This window comes from Microcaecilia unicolor, chromosome 6 (assembly GCF_901765095.1).
Source record: "Microcaecilia unicolor chromosome 6, aMicUni1.1, whole genome shotgun sequence".
Classification (NCBI taxonomy): domain Eukaryota; kingdom Metazoa; phylum Chordata; class Amphibia; order Gymnophiona; family Siphonopidae; genus Microcaecilia; species Microcaecilia unicolor.
This window is the reverse complement of record NC_044036.1, coordinates 189,923,164-189,938,270: the sequence shown is the minus strand read 5'-3', so window position 1 is coordinate 189,938,270 and position 15,107 is coordinate 189,923,164. Positions and strand designations below refer to the sequence as shown.

General features: G+C 45.6%; 1 protein-coding gene across 1 annotated transcript in view; it reads left to right on the top strand.

Annotated features, from left to right (window-relative positions):
• RBM6 (RNA binding motif protein 6) overlaps window positions 1–15,107 on the top strand; it is a 631,054-nt gene that overhangs the window by 66,291 nt on the left and 549,656 nt on the right. Inside the window, 1 exon segment of the mRNA XM_030205417.1 lies at window positions 13,248–13,337. Within this exon segment, the coding sequence (XP_030061277.1) occupies window positions 13,248–13,337 (90 nt within the window).

Here is a 15,107-nt window from a genome sequence, read left to right as displayed (position 1 = left end):
TAAAAGACGCCACTTCCTTTGTGGTTTACAACAGCTGAGCAATCAAGCAGAGTCGGTGTTTGGGTATACTTGTCAGCTCTGAGTTTTCCATGCTTTCAGTTCAGTTTCACTTTGATTTCCGTAGTGGACTGTTGCTTTTTGCAGCAATTAATGCCCAATTTAGGCATGTGTAGAGTTTGAGAGGTTTGGTTGGAGTTCTTTTAAAAAAAACCCTTGTATAGTTTGATATTTATAAATGTTGTAAAAAATTTTTATAATATTGTTATTTATTATATTTTTATATACATATAAATATTTTCTGCATTATTTTTGGAGGTATGTTACATATTGGTTTTAGTTCCTTTACATCTTTGGTGATTTCTTGACTTTTGTTTAAAAGACGCTACTCCCTGAGTGGTTTATAGCTGAGCAATCAAGCAGAGTAGGTGTTTGTGCACACTTGCCAGCTCTGGATTTATCCCATGTTTCAGTTCAGTTTCACTTTGCTTTCTATAGTGGACTGTTGATAGATAGTTCTTTGTAGCAAGTAATGGTTCCTTAAGGTAAGTGTAGAGATTGAGAGCTTTATGTATATAGCCTTTTTGTGTTATGCTAGCACTCTATTTATTAAATAAGATAACAGCTATGGTGATTTATTATCATTATTAAAGGAAGATTTAACTTTTAATATATAAAAATTTAAGTCTCCAAGTAGCATATGGAAAGTTTTTTTTTTTTTCTCTCACTTTTCGCAATTTGTTTGCAGTGTCCTCATCTTGACTGAGGAAAGCACCCTGCTGGTTTTTTACGTTTCAATCTCATGTCCTGCTTGGACTATTGTGAGTTATCTGTGTTTTTATTATTTTGATTATGTATGTTTTCAAGTAACATTATAGTAATAGACTTCTCATATTAAGGTATTCATCCAACATATATATGCCATTCCTTTCTGAAAGAGATAACTGATAACAAATGATATTTTAAATAAGTACTGCCATAGAATCTTTTCTGTGTGGCCGTTGTCTTGTTGAATCATATGATTTATTTTGGTCCTTTAATATTTATTTAACCTTTTTTTGTATATATATAATTATAATTGACATTTTAAATGTATTATAAATATATATCGCCATATATATATATATAATTTTTTTGGTGAGTTTTATTGAGTGATAAAATTGAATGAGGTATTTTGTTATAATTGTTGTGAGTCTGATTCTTTATATATGTAAGTATAAAGTATATTTCATTATGCTAATTATTGTTTGGACTATTGTTTTTATGCTATCTAAATCAGTTATCTCTATTTCAGATTATTATCATATGCATAACAGAGAATTTATGGTTATGTCTTATTTGTGTTATTTAAATTTGTATGTTTGTAAACATAGGTTTATGCAAGTATTTATGTTTATTTCCTCGACGATATTTGATTTCTCCTTCCAAGTGTTTGATTGATTTTATATATCTGATATGGTTTCTTTTTCATTATTAACGCTTTATGATATAGTATTATACAAATATATATGTTTTTAATTATTTGATTTTATTTGCTTTTGTAGAGCCCCTGACGCAGCCCTTGTGGGCGAAACACAGTCTGTGTCGGGCGAATCTCTGAAAATAAAGTTTTGAACCATATCACTGATTGATCTGCTTTGTTTGTCTCCACGTTGGATTTTGCGGATCGCTTGCCATCTTGTTTCTTAGGACCATCTTTGTTTGATATAATTTGTAGCCTGGTATGACTGTGTCCCATTGGTTATCTTTTTTTTTTTTTACTTGTTCCAAGAATACAAAGACAAGGGGACACTCGAGGAAGGTACATTGAAATACTTTTAAAACAAATAGGAGGAAATATTTTTTCACTCAACGAATAGTTAAGCTCTGGAACGCCTTGCCGGAGAATGTGGTAACAGCGGTTAATGTATCTGGGTTTAAAAAAGGTTTTGACAAATTCCTGGAGGAAAAGTCATAGTCTACTGTTGAGAAAGACATGGGGAAGCAACTGCTTGACCTAGGATTTGTAGTATGGAATGTTGCCATTATTTGGGTTTCTGCCAGGTACTTGTGACCTGGCTTGGCCACTGTTTGGAAACTAGAATACTTGGCTGGATGGAGCATTGGTCTGACCCAGTATGGCTACTCTTATTTTCTTATAAATGGCAGTAGCCATTCCAATTTATTTGGAGATGGAGGATGAGCCCTGGGCTGAAATGTTCGAGTTCCTGGACTGCGACTTTCTTACAGACAGTGTGATAGTCCCTCTTCACCGGATCCTGAAAGATGTTCAGGTGAAGGACTGGGAGTTCCATCTATCTATCCTTGTCCTGCCGAAAAGATTGATACCATGTATCTGATCCATAGTTCCCAGGGTTTTGCGGGTCTCAGCTTTTTCATCATTCCGTAGTGGTGGAATACATGCTCAAAGAGCCAGGAGTTCCAGGGACTATGCTTTGGTGCCCCTGGGAAGAGAAGCTGGAACCCGGGGTTCTTTGGGTGGGAAATGTATCAGGCCTCTATACTCTTTTTCCCATATTCAATCTTATCAGTTCTACACGAGCTTATACTTGTGGAACATGGTGCACAGTAAGTCTGATTTGGCATTTTCTCTGTCACCGAAGAAGGACGAATCAGATTCTTTTGAGTGGGAAATGTATCAAACCTCTATACTCTACTCATTTCCACTATTCTGTCTTATTGGCTCTACCACGAGCCTTACACTTGCAGAATCTGGTGCACAGTCTGGCTGATTTAGCATTCTCTCTGGCACCACAGGAGGCCGATCAGCAGAAGGCATATCATAAGTTCTTTGCCTTCAATGTGGCGTCCCACATCTCTTCCCAAAATATAGCGATGTGCATTCATGGCTGCATGTCTCTGACTTGGACCCTGTGGTCCAGCAGAGATTGCCGGACCCCCATGTGCTGAGGGGATAACTTTTTTGGAGATAAGGTGGAGGAGGTCGCTGACTACATCAAGAAATATACTGACACCATTGATGCTCTCTCCAGCTGGGCGCCTTCTGCACCCTCCTCGTGATCCAGGATGTTTGGCAAGTTGAGGAGGGGTTCCTACTAATCACAGAGGTGAAAGTACACTCCTTCTTGCCATCCTCAGCAGGTTCAGACCCAGTGTGCTCGTTTTGGCCAACAGCATGTGCCCAATGCCCAAGCCAGATCCCCCAGTCAAAACAGGGGATAGTTTTGACTGGCTCTAGCAGAGCATAGCCACAGTAAACATAAGTGTCCTTGATGACCTACCAGTATGAAGGACGCTGAGTTCTTTCCAGAAGGTGGCCCCTTGTATCATCAGACCAGTGGTGGTTCTTCAGTCTGTCTCGTTCACCGCTTTGCATTGGCGGTAGAGACCACTGAATTGCCACCGAGAACGTCTTACTTCAGCTCTCATCACAAGGACGTGGAGGAGTGGCTTAGTGGTTAGGGTGGTGGACTTTGGTCCTGGGGAACTGAGGAACTGAGATCGATTCCCACTTCAGGTACAGGCAGCTCCTTGTGACTCTGGGCAAGTCACTTAACCCTCCATTGCCCCATGTAAGCCGCATTGAGCCTGCCATGAGTGGGAAAGTGCGGGGTACAAATGTAACAAAAAAAAAAAAAAAAGGACATACTTGCAGAGGAACTCTCCACCCTTTTAAAGGCCCACTCGGTAGAGCCTGTTCCACCAGGGAATGAAGGGAAGTGATTCTATTTTAGGTATTTCCTTGTGCCATTGAAAACGGGGGTGGGGGGGCATACATCCCATCTTAGACCTAAGAGCCCTGAACAAATTCCTAGTCAAAGAAATGTTCAGGATGGTTTCCCTGGGCATCCTTCTACCAATGATTCAGGAAAAAGACTGGCTATGGTCTCTGGACGTAAAGGATGCCTACATTCACATTCCGATACTTCCAGGCCACAGGAAATATCTCAGATTTCAGTTAGGAATATGTCATTTCCAGTACCATGTGTTGCTGTTTGGTCTCTCCTCGGCTCACAGGGTTTTCACCAAGTGTCTAGAAGTAGTTTCAGCATTGCTACGCAGACTGGGAGTCCATGTGTTTCCCTACCTGGTCGATTGGCTGGTGAAGAGCACGTCCAAGGATGGTGCTCAGGAGTCCAGGCAGAGAACTACTTGAGTGCTGGAGCTACTAGGGTTCATTTTAAACTTGCCCAAATCCGATCTGCTGTCCGGTTCTCCAATATGACTTCATTGGAGCCCTACTAGACACAGCAATCATGAGCCGATGTCCTGCGCTGAGGGTGGATGCTCTAGTCACACTCGCCACTCGAGTTCGGGCCAGCAAGCAGGTCACAGCTCACCAGATATTGAGGTTGCTAGGACACATAACCTCAATGGTGCATGTCACACCCATGGCATGTCTTCATATGAAAACGGGCAGTGGACTCTAGCTTCCCAGTGGTGTCAGGCCTCCAGGAACCTTGCAGATGTCATCTGAGTGATACCGGAGTTGATTCACTTCCTTCTCTGGTGGTCAATTCGAACCAGATTGACTGTGGGACTTACATTCCAAATTGCTCAGCCTCAGAAAGTGCTGATGATAGATGCATTCCGCCTGGGGATGGGAGCTGATGTAGATGGTCTTCACACCCATGGTGCTTGGTCAGCTCAGGAATCGGATCTTCAAATCAACCTTCTGGAGCTACAGGCAATGTGGAGCGCTCTAAGGGCTTTCAGAGATGGGCTGTTCAACCAATTTGTACTCATTCAAACAGATAATCAGGTTGCAGTGTATTACACCAACAAGCAGGGGAGTATCAAATCATACCCTCTGTGTAAGGAGGCGTCTCAGATGTGGCTCTGGGCTATCCAGCACAGGATAGTTGTCAGGACCATGCACCTGGTGGACAAATCCTACATCCTGGCTGACAGACTGAGCAAGGTCATGCAAGCACACGAGTGATCACTCAGTATGAGTGCTACCTGTGAGATTTTCCAAGCATTGGGCACCCCCTTTGGTGGATCTCTATGCCTCTCCATTTAGCCACAAAGTCCCTCAGTACTGTTCCAGGGTCAGGTCACACGACAGACTAGCATAGGATGCCTCCTCATTCATTGGGGGAGCAGTCTTCTGGGACATTCCATGTCAAGTGGTCTGATTTCAGAGAAGTGCCCTGCTCGACCATCACGGATTTCGATGAAATTTTGTGTGAACATTCATTCATTGTCCCCAATGAACATTGGTAAAGTTTTATGTTCGCCGATGCAATACTTGCTAGATATAGTAATCTGTTTGATCCCATACTGCAGCCTTCTATGGTATGACTCCGAGATTTCGGCAACTTTGAGACAGTGTATCTCCAGCAATATTTTGTTGAGAGAAACAAAACTTGGCCATCTTGTACAACTTTTTGTGCTCAATTAAACAAAATAATAAAAAAACTCTTCAAGAGCGATTTCCATGAAGAAAACTTGGAGCAAACTTGGTTCGAAAAAATTGTAAAGTTTGGCTTTTTCTATCTCTGGAATTAAAGGTGTGATAAATGTGAAACTTTGCACACAACAACTTATCAACACAAGGTTTTCGAATATAAAATTTCATTCTCCTAATATTTTCCATTAGTTCACAAATTGAGTGTAAAGTTGATGATTTTTGCAAAAACGCCAAAAGTAGGGTATTTTTTAGCTCACTTTTACAAACAAAAGACCTTCTGGAAACTCTTTTTACTCATTTTCATTAGAGCGTGTTTCAAACCCCTTAAAATTTTAAGTAGGGTTGGTTTTTCATTGCTGGCATATAAGGCCCTAGAAATAGGGACAAAGTTGAGGACGCTGCTATCGCAACATCACATGCGTTCTATTATTTTGTTTTATACAGACATTATTAGTACCTAAATTGCATTGGTCCTTGGTGACATTGTCACTACCAGTTCAGGAACTTGAACCAGTAACCCCATCGCCATAGGGGTCACGCCCGATAGCTGTGCAATATCAGCCACGGGTGGGTTTCTTGGATGAGGATCCCAAGCCTCTAGCTTCGTTTCTTCATCAAGGTTCCAAAACCTTGTGTGGTATCTGTCCGATTCCCAAGCCGACGATTGGGCAGCTTATCCTAGGTTCCTAAGCCTAAGTAGGTATCTTAAATGGTTCCCAAGCCGAAGTCCGTAATGATGTATGAACTGCCAAATTCCAACGATTGCTTATTTATTATTGAATTTACGAGCCACTTACTTTAGTGTCACTTCTGGGAATTATACTGGAGGGCCTGACTACGTAACTGATGGCGCTGGAAGCACACAATAAGTTGTTGTGCTGGAACCCAACAAGCATCTTTTCTTTCAGGCCAATAAAATGAATGAGCTGGGCCTAGTGGATGCATAAATGTTACCAATGCATCATTTTGTTCGATGGAAATTTCTACAATGTTGCCTACCCACCACTTACTGTCATAAATGCAGGCAACATAACAACCAGGCAATAGTTTGGCCAATTTTAATTAGGATTGACGATATCGGAAATTTTGGCCACAAAGTTAATTGTGTCATTGAATCTTTGCTGACAGAAATCGAATTTGAATCAATTGGCACACACTGGTGATGATCTCCTGTGCCAGCTATTGTGCAGCTAGCTTTCCATCTTTCTTCGTGCAGCATCCTGTTTTCTTGGATTTCTTCAGTTGGAACATACATATATTTAATTCCATGAATGTTTTTGTCACAAAAGTTAAACAGATCTATTGGCGTCAGTATTTGGTCGGTTAATGGTCGCTGGAAGCTGGCTCGAGCAGCCAAACGTTTAGTCATGCCACCAACTCCATCACATGGTGACTTGCCATGACTCGTGCCAAAAAATTCCATTCCGGCCTCAATTTCAAAATCATTCTTGTGATTGCACAGATTGATTGAAATTTTTGTAATTTTTATTGTGCTGGTAGTATATTCTTGTAATCTTCGTTTTACTCGTCAAAAACTCAATCAACTTCCGAATGAACATGTGCACGGAAACCGTATCATGTTGCATATGATCAGAAATTATGCAGCAGTTGACAATTTGACTCACACCATCTTTATTGATATAATAAGCGACGAATGGATGCACTGTGCATTGTGAATTCTCCCAGTGAAAGCCTTGAGCAGCGTCTTGGACAACAAACGAGTAATTCTGGCGCAAAATCCATCAGTACGATAAGTTCGGTTTCTTTTAGGCCAGCTTTTAATAACTTCAATATTCGCTTTGATGTTTTGAAATTAAGTGGTGGCCAGTCAGTTTCCAAATTTGCTAGCGAGTTTTTTCAATAAAGTTGTCAACAGTGAGAACATGTGTTTTGAGTGTTTCACGGTCAGTATGAACCCATTGTTTGAATTCTGTTGATTCTTCTGACTCCCAGTCCTCAAATATTTCTTCCAAATATGCTATCAGTGCCTCTCACCAGGACAGTTTTGGCATCGCTGCAGCATACATTCCTTGTCATCAAGCAGATGAAGCCATTACGTATGGGTTATGTCCATCAACCAGCAGGGGAGATAGAGAGCACTCAAACTTTCACGTGCCCTCTTGGCCAGCTAGCTCCACTGCCTCTTCAGTATTCTCTATCTCCCTTAGCAGGGTGGCTGCAGCTTGTCGAGCTCCAGAAAAATCTGCCGGGAGGTGGTTCCTGGCTTGCCAGTTGTTAACCGGGGGTGTTGGAGGCTATAGCAGCTTCACTTTAAAGGCACATAGGTTAGCCCTTTCCCTGCCTTACCCATACCTCTGTGGATGTGGACATATTGCCTTGCTTTCCCTGTCCTTACCCACCAACAGTGGATGCAGGCATATAGGTTCGCCCTTTCCCACTCATCTGAGCCTCCGGAGTCTTCAATACCTCTGCTTTCCTCACAGCTTAAAAAAAAAAAAAAAAAAAGTCGCGTCGCGTTTTTAAACGCAGAGACGCTGGAACAGAGTTTTTGACCTGATTTTCAGCAGGATCGTAGTTGTACACTAGATCCTTTGAGGTAAGAGTGTTTTCCAACTCCTCCGGGGTGGGCCCGCGATCGGGGCGATTTTGGCGCGAAACCTCCATTTTGGATTTTACCGCCGTTTTTCGGCGATGGCTGCGGACAATGTAAAGCGCTGTTCCACTTGTGGCAAGCGCAAATCAGCAGCAGGGCTCTGTAAATCGTGCTGTATTGGTGTAGGAGCCCGCCCGAGCATGGCGAGCGATGTTTCTTCCCGCTCTGAGCTGGCAGCGGGCGCCATTTTGCTTACACAGCATGGCGCGGCCTCCGTAGACACGGAGAGACCTGAGCCGGGTGGGGCACCTCGAGATGAGGTTATTTCAGGAGTGGCTAGCACCGGACAGGATTTGGGTGCCAGGGTGAGATTTTCTCCCCGGATTTTGTGCTTTTGCTGCATAAAGCATACATGATGAAAAGAGCCCTTCCTCAAGGGTCGCCTGAGGCTCCTCTGATTGCCCCCCCCGATGGATTCTGGCCTGGGACTGCCCAGTGAGGCTTTTTTCCCGGATGCTTGGCCTAAAGATAAGCGCAGAAGGGTTAATTCCCCTTCAGATTGTGATGCACCTTTTTCCTCCCCCGTGGTCGGGGTGTGAGGATTCGGAGAACTCTGACAGACGTTCTTGGTCTGAGGAACCAGAGTCAGGTGCGGATTTACCACAGGATCTGGATGATCCCTCTGCGGTGAGGATTTTCCACCGTGATGAGCTGTCAGCGCTTATTTCAGATACCCTGCAGGCCCTCTCGATTGAAGATCCTGACAGTGGCATGGCCTCCTCGGGTAATCCCAGGATGGCTAGTACCAAGAAAGCTGCTCGGGCCTTCCCTTTGCATGACTCCATCCTAGAGCTTGTTTCAGCTCAGTGGGCTGACCCCGAGGGACCTTTGAGAGTTTCCAGGGCTATGGGGCAGTTATATCCTCTGCGTGAGGGACATATGGCTCGTTTTCAAATGCCTACAGTGGATGCCCTAGTCACTGCGGTGACAAAGAGAACTACCCTCCCTGTTGAAGGAAGTGTTGCCCTGAAGGATGTTCAAGACCGTAGGCTGGAAACAGCATTGAAACGGTCCTTTGAAATTGCAGGTCTCACTGTTCGGGCGTCTGCATGCAGCTGTTATGCTGTGAGAGCCTGCCTAGCTTGGCTGCAACAGGCAGTGGCTCAGCCCGGAGATGGAGCGGAGAACTTCTTGGATGTGGCTCCACGGATGGAGGTGGCCTTGTCCTTTCTGGCTGATGCCCTTTATGACCTTGTCAGAACTTCGGCTAAACAAATGGCAGAAGCAGTGGCGGCTCGCCGTCGTCTGTGGCTACGACACTGGGCAGCGGACATGGCCTCTAAGCAAAGGTTGGTGAAGTTGCCTTTTCAAGGACTTCTCCTATTTGGTGAGGAGTTAGAGAAAATTGTGAAAGGCCTGGGTGATCCAAAACCCCAGCGCTTGCCCGAAGATAGGCAGAGGCCTTCCTCTAAGGGCCAGGCGGTCCACTCCTCGTACAGACCTCGCTTCCGTGAAGCTAGGAGGTACCGACCGGGGTGTTCTGCTGGGTTCACTTCACGTGCCCGTGGTCAGCAGAGGAACTCCTTTCGCTCGGACAAGCGTTCCGCAGCCGGTGGCTCAAGACCAGGAGTTCAGGGGCGACCCTCTCAATGATGGTGCGCCGGCCCTCTCCTCGATGCCTGTCATCGGAGGACGGCTTACCCTCTTTGTCGAGGAGTGGGCCAAGATTTCCTCAGATCAGTGGGTTCTGGACCTGATCAGAGATGGATACAGAATAGAATTCAACGCCCCAGTAAGAGACGTGTTTGTGGAGTCCCGATGCGGTTGTGCCGTCAAACGGGCGGCGGTGGAGGAGACTTTACAAGGTCTGATTCAGTTAGGGGCAGTGACCCCGGTGCCTCCCGCCGAGCAAGGCTGCGGCCGATACGCCATCTACTTTGTGGTGCTGCGAAAAGGTGGGTCCTTTCGCCCTATTCTGGACTTAAAAGAAGTGAACAAGTCCTTGAGAGTGCGGCATTTCCACATGGAATCTCTGCGCTCCGTCATTGCGGCGGTTCAGCCAGGAGAGTTTCTCATGTCTCTAGACCTGAAAGAAGCTTACTTGAACATTCCGATTTGGCCCCCGCACCAGAAGTTTCTGAGGTTTGCGGTGTTGAGAAAACATTTCCAGTTCAGGGCCTTGCCTTTTGGCCTCGCCACAGCTCCCCGAACCTTTTCGAAGGTAATGGTGGTAGTAGCTGCTTTTCTCAGGCGAGAAGGTATCAGGGTTCACCCGTACCTAGACGACTGGCTCATCAGAGCAGACTCTGCAACAGAGAGCTTACAAGCTACAGCCAGAGTGGTCTCAGTACTGCAATCTCTAGGCTGGGTCGTCAATATGGCCAAAAGTCACCTGTCCCCTTCACAATCTCTAGAGTTTTTGGGGGCCAGGTTCGACACAGTCTTGGGCTATGTGTTCCTACCCGAGCCAAGGCGGTGCAAGCTTCAGAATCAGGTCCGTCTGCTCCTGAGGATGCCCCGCCCGCGAGCTTGGGGACATTGTCCAGCTGCTGGATCGATGACAGCCACGATGGAAGTGGTACCCTGGGCTGAGGAGCGCACCTGAGACCTCTACAGTATTCCCTACTCCGGAGTTGGTCCTCCTATTTCTCAGGATTACCAATGCAGAGTTACTTGGCTCCCTGCGGCCCGTCTCAGCATGGAGTGGTGGCTCTCGGACAGCATGGTGCGGCGAGGAATGCCGCTGACGTTCCCCGTTTGATGCCTAGTGGTAACAGATGCCAGCCTGAAGGGCTGGGGCGCACTCTGCAAGGGGAAGCATGCCCAGGGTCTATGGACACCCGAGGAGTCGGAGTGTCCATCAACCGCCTAGAGTTGAAAGCGGTGTTTCAGGCGCTTCTGTCCTTTCAAGTGACCCTGGAAGGATTGGCTGTCAGAGTGATGTCGGACAACACGACAACGGTGGCCTATATAAATCGACAAGGCGGAACAAGGTGCAGAGCACTAGTCGCGCAGGCCGTACTGATTTGCCACTGGGCCGAGCTGCATCTTCAGTGTCTGTCGGCAGCTCATATTGCAGGTCGGAGCAATGTGCAGGCCTATTATCTGAGCAGGCATCAGATCGATCCAGCAGAATGGAATCTGGCAGACGAAGTATTCCTGCAGATCTGTGCCAAATGGGGCAAGCCCGTGATGGATCTAATGGCGACAAGTGCCAATACCAAAGTCCCGTGCTTCTTCAGCAGACGGAGAGATCCTCGCTCGGCGGGGTTGGATGCCTTGGCTCAACCCTGGCCTCCGGGTCTACTTTTATGTGTTTCCCCATGGCCCTTGATAGGGCGCCTGCTCTTGCGGATTCGGCTGCACCCAGGAGAAGTGGTCCTCATCGCCCCGGATTGGCCAAGGAGACCTTGGTAAGCAGACCTCTGACAGATGCTCCTGGAGGCTCCTCTGCCGTTACCTCTGGTACCGAACCTGTTGACTCAGGGACCGGTAGCCATGGAGGACACCGGCCGCTTTGGTCTTACTTCATGGCTATTGAGAGGGCGCAATTGAGGGATAAAGGTTATTCCAATAAAGTTATTTCCACTCTCCTGCAAGCCCGCAAGCGGTCCACTTCCGTGGCTTATGCCAGGATTTGGTGCCTGTTTGAGTCTTGGTGTGCTTCCAGAGCCATTGTTCCAATGCGGGCTCCTGTCTCACCGATTCTGGACTTTTTGCAGGAAGGTGTACAAAAAGGCTTGGCCTATAATTCCCTGCGGGTGCAGGTGGCAGTGTTGGCCTCCCTTCGTGGTAAGGTGGAAGGCGTGTCTTTGGCTGCTCACCCAGATGTGGCACGGTTTCTTAGAGGGGTGCTTCGTCTCCGACCTCCAGTGCGAGCACCCTGTCCAGCTTGGAACCTGGGGCTAGTTTTGAAAACCCTGCAGGCATCTCTTTTGAGCCGCTTCGGCGAGCATCGGAGAAAGACTTGACACTGAAGGCCGTTTTTTCTGGTGGCCATAACCTCGGCGAGACGGGTGTCAGAGCTCCAGGCGCTGTCCTGTAGAGACCCATTTCTGCAATTTTTAGAGTCCGGAGTCACGGTTCGGACCGTGCCTTCCTTTATGCTAAGGTGGTTTCAGCCTTTCACTTAAACCAGCCTATTTTCTTGCCCTCTTTTTCAGAGGAAGAGTTTCCAGAATCTTTTGGGCAGCTGCACCTTTTGGATGTGTGCAGGACTCTGCTGCAGTATCTGCGAGTTACTAACTCTTTCAGGACTTCTGATCATCTGTTTGTTTTGCTATCCGGTTCTCGCAGAGGGTCTCCAGCGTCTAAGGCCACTATTGCCCGCTGGCTCAAAGAAACTATCTTTTCAGCTTATCTGCTGGCCGGCAGGGTTCCGCCTGTAGCCTTTAAGGCACATTCTACTAGAGCGATTTCTTCCTCTTGTGCTGAAACTGGAGCACTCTCTCTTCAAGAGATATGCAGTGCAGCAACATGGGCTTCTAAGCTGTCCTTTGCCCGACATTACAGGCTGGATGTAGCTGCTAGGAGGGATGCGCGTTTGGTGCACAAGTGCTAGCGCGTGGTGTGGCTTGTTCCACCCTATCTAGGGATTGCTTTGTTACATCCCATACGTAATGGCTTCATCTGCTTGATGACAAGGAAGGGAAAATTAGGTTCTTACCTTGGTAATTTTCTTTCCTTTAGTCATAGCAGATGAAGCCATGAGCCCTCCCTGTATGATTGTCTGTATGCTGTGAATCTGTTTTTCAGGTTCTGTTCTAATTTCCTGAAGTTCCTTCCTTGGGAGAAAGTTGGAAACAATCTTCAGGATTCATGTTCAGTTTAAATTTAGGAGGATGTGTTCATTCCCTCCAGGAGGCGCGTGTTTTTCCCCTCCAGTTCTATAATAGGAGGATGAGTTCATTCCCTCCAGTGTGTTGGGAGGATGTGTGATTCCCTCCAGGAGGCGCGTGTGTTCCCCTCCACTTATACAATAAGGAGGATGAGTTTATTCCCTCCAGGAGGATGTGCATTCCCTCCTTTATGAGTTCATGCCCTTGTGATGGGCCATCGTTCGCTGTGAGGAAAGCTCTGTGATTCCCATTGCGGTTTGCCATACTGCTTTGGAAGCTTCAAATACTGAAGAGGCAGTGGAGCTAGCTGGCCAAGAGGGCACTGTGAAAGTTTGAGTGCTCTCTATCTCCCCTGCTGGTTGATGGACATAACCCATACGTAATGGCTTCATCTGCTATGACTAAAGAAAATTACCAAGGTAAGAACCTAATTTTCCCGTATCTTGCCAACTAACCTTTGTCATGTTTTTTTTCTTATCTCTAGGACAAAGATTACAGGAGAAATGCCAATGATGAGACTGCTAGCAAATTTGTCAGACTAGAGGGGGTTCCAGCAGCTGCAACAAAGGAAGAGGTGGGCTTACTTTACTTTATTTGTATTTGTAGACCGCTTATACCAAAAAGGTTCTAAGTGGTTTACAAGGATTCTAAGTGGTTTTCAAGTATTGAAAGAGATTCCTGGACAGTTCCTCAGAATTTATAACATACTTTGATTTGACGTCATTTCAGGTACATGAGAATAGAATAGCTTTAGCATAGGAATTTTTGGGTTGTTTTTACTTGTTTTCTGAATTGTGTATAGTTGTGCAGATTATCTAGACTTAGTCCCATGTCCTTCCGGATTTTGTGGGCCCGGTATGCCACTAGCTGTGCGTAGACACTGACTCATTTTAACACCTTTTGGGGAAGGGAATGTGAAGGGGTAATTGTTTTTGGATCTTCTCAGTCTTTTATTATTGGCTTATCAATTTTGTTTTAATTCTTGTAATGCCAGACGATATTAGCCACTGAAATAAAGGGAGAATAGGAGATGGTGAATCTTTGTGGTTTGCTCTAGAAAAACAGACGGTGTCTGTATACTGGGAGTAATATGTAGGTCTCCAAATAGTTGGATTCTGACAAGAGACAAAGAGGGCACACAAAGGGGATCTTCTGCTTGTAAGTAACTTAAATATTAGTTGGAGCCTACCTGTTGCAGTGCTACCTACTACTACTACTATAAATCATTTCTATAGCGCTACCAGTCGTACGCAGCGCTTTACAATTGAACATGAAGAAAAGACAGTCCCTGCTCAAAAGAGCTTACAATCTAAATCAGGACAGACAAGACCAATAAGGATAAGGGTAGGACAGACAGAAGGACACATAGGGAAAGGGACTATTGAAGAGAGGAAGACAAGATAAAGGTTACGAGCAAGTGACAAGTTAGGAGTCAAAAGCAGCATCAAATAGGTAGGCCTTTAGCCCAGATGGCGGCCAGGGATGGAGCTAGACGTAGGTCTTGAATGCATTGTGAAGCACATTTCTCAAGCATCTTGCCAAAGAGCCCCCATCTAAGGGAAAGCTGTATTGAATTTGGTAATGATGAAAGTGTCATTAATCTTATCGCCTAGTGGTCACTGTACTGTGTGGGTCAGTATTAGACTCCGATTAGAACTGAACCATAGAAGTAGAGAGGTTCTGAACTTAAAGATGGCTGTCTTCAAGATGGGTTGCAGGGTTGAAACCTCTTCATAAATTCAGAATCTGAAGGATACAGAGGAACTATGGGCAGCAGTAAAAGCACAGCTTCTGGCTTCCTGTAGTAGAATTTGTAAGATTCTTTAGCAAGAGTTTGAAAATTCTGCATCATTTATCATACACTTTCTTAATTTGCATATATTTTCTTATTAAATTAAGGTTTTGTTTTTCGTATGGTATAAAAAGTCATTTTCTTACATTTATGTGCCTAGTTAATTTATTCCATTCTTTTATTAGCTACGAGGAGGAATCATAATGTTCAGCATTGAAGAGGGAGACATAGAGTGGGAAAAAAAAGGAGGAAGGAGAAAGTAATCAGGGGGATGGGGTGAGAAAAGGAGGGAAATCACAGCAAAGAGAGTGGCTTTCAGAGAAGCAAAATGGAGCACAGATCTTAAGGAAGATGCATAAGGCATGGGGGAGCGGTGAATAGGGAAAAGAAAGGAAGACTGGGGACAGGAGGAAATCTAGCACTGGGGAAGAGGAGAGACAGTTCATTTGCGCCCTTCCTCTGATGCAATCCATTCTTTCCTTGTCAAGAGTGGAGGAGTGGCCTAGTGGTTAGGGTGGTGGACTCTGGTCCTGGGGAACTGAGGAACTGGTT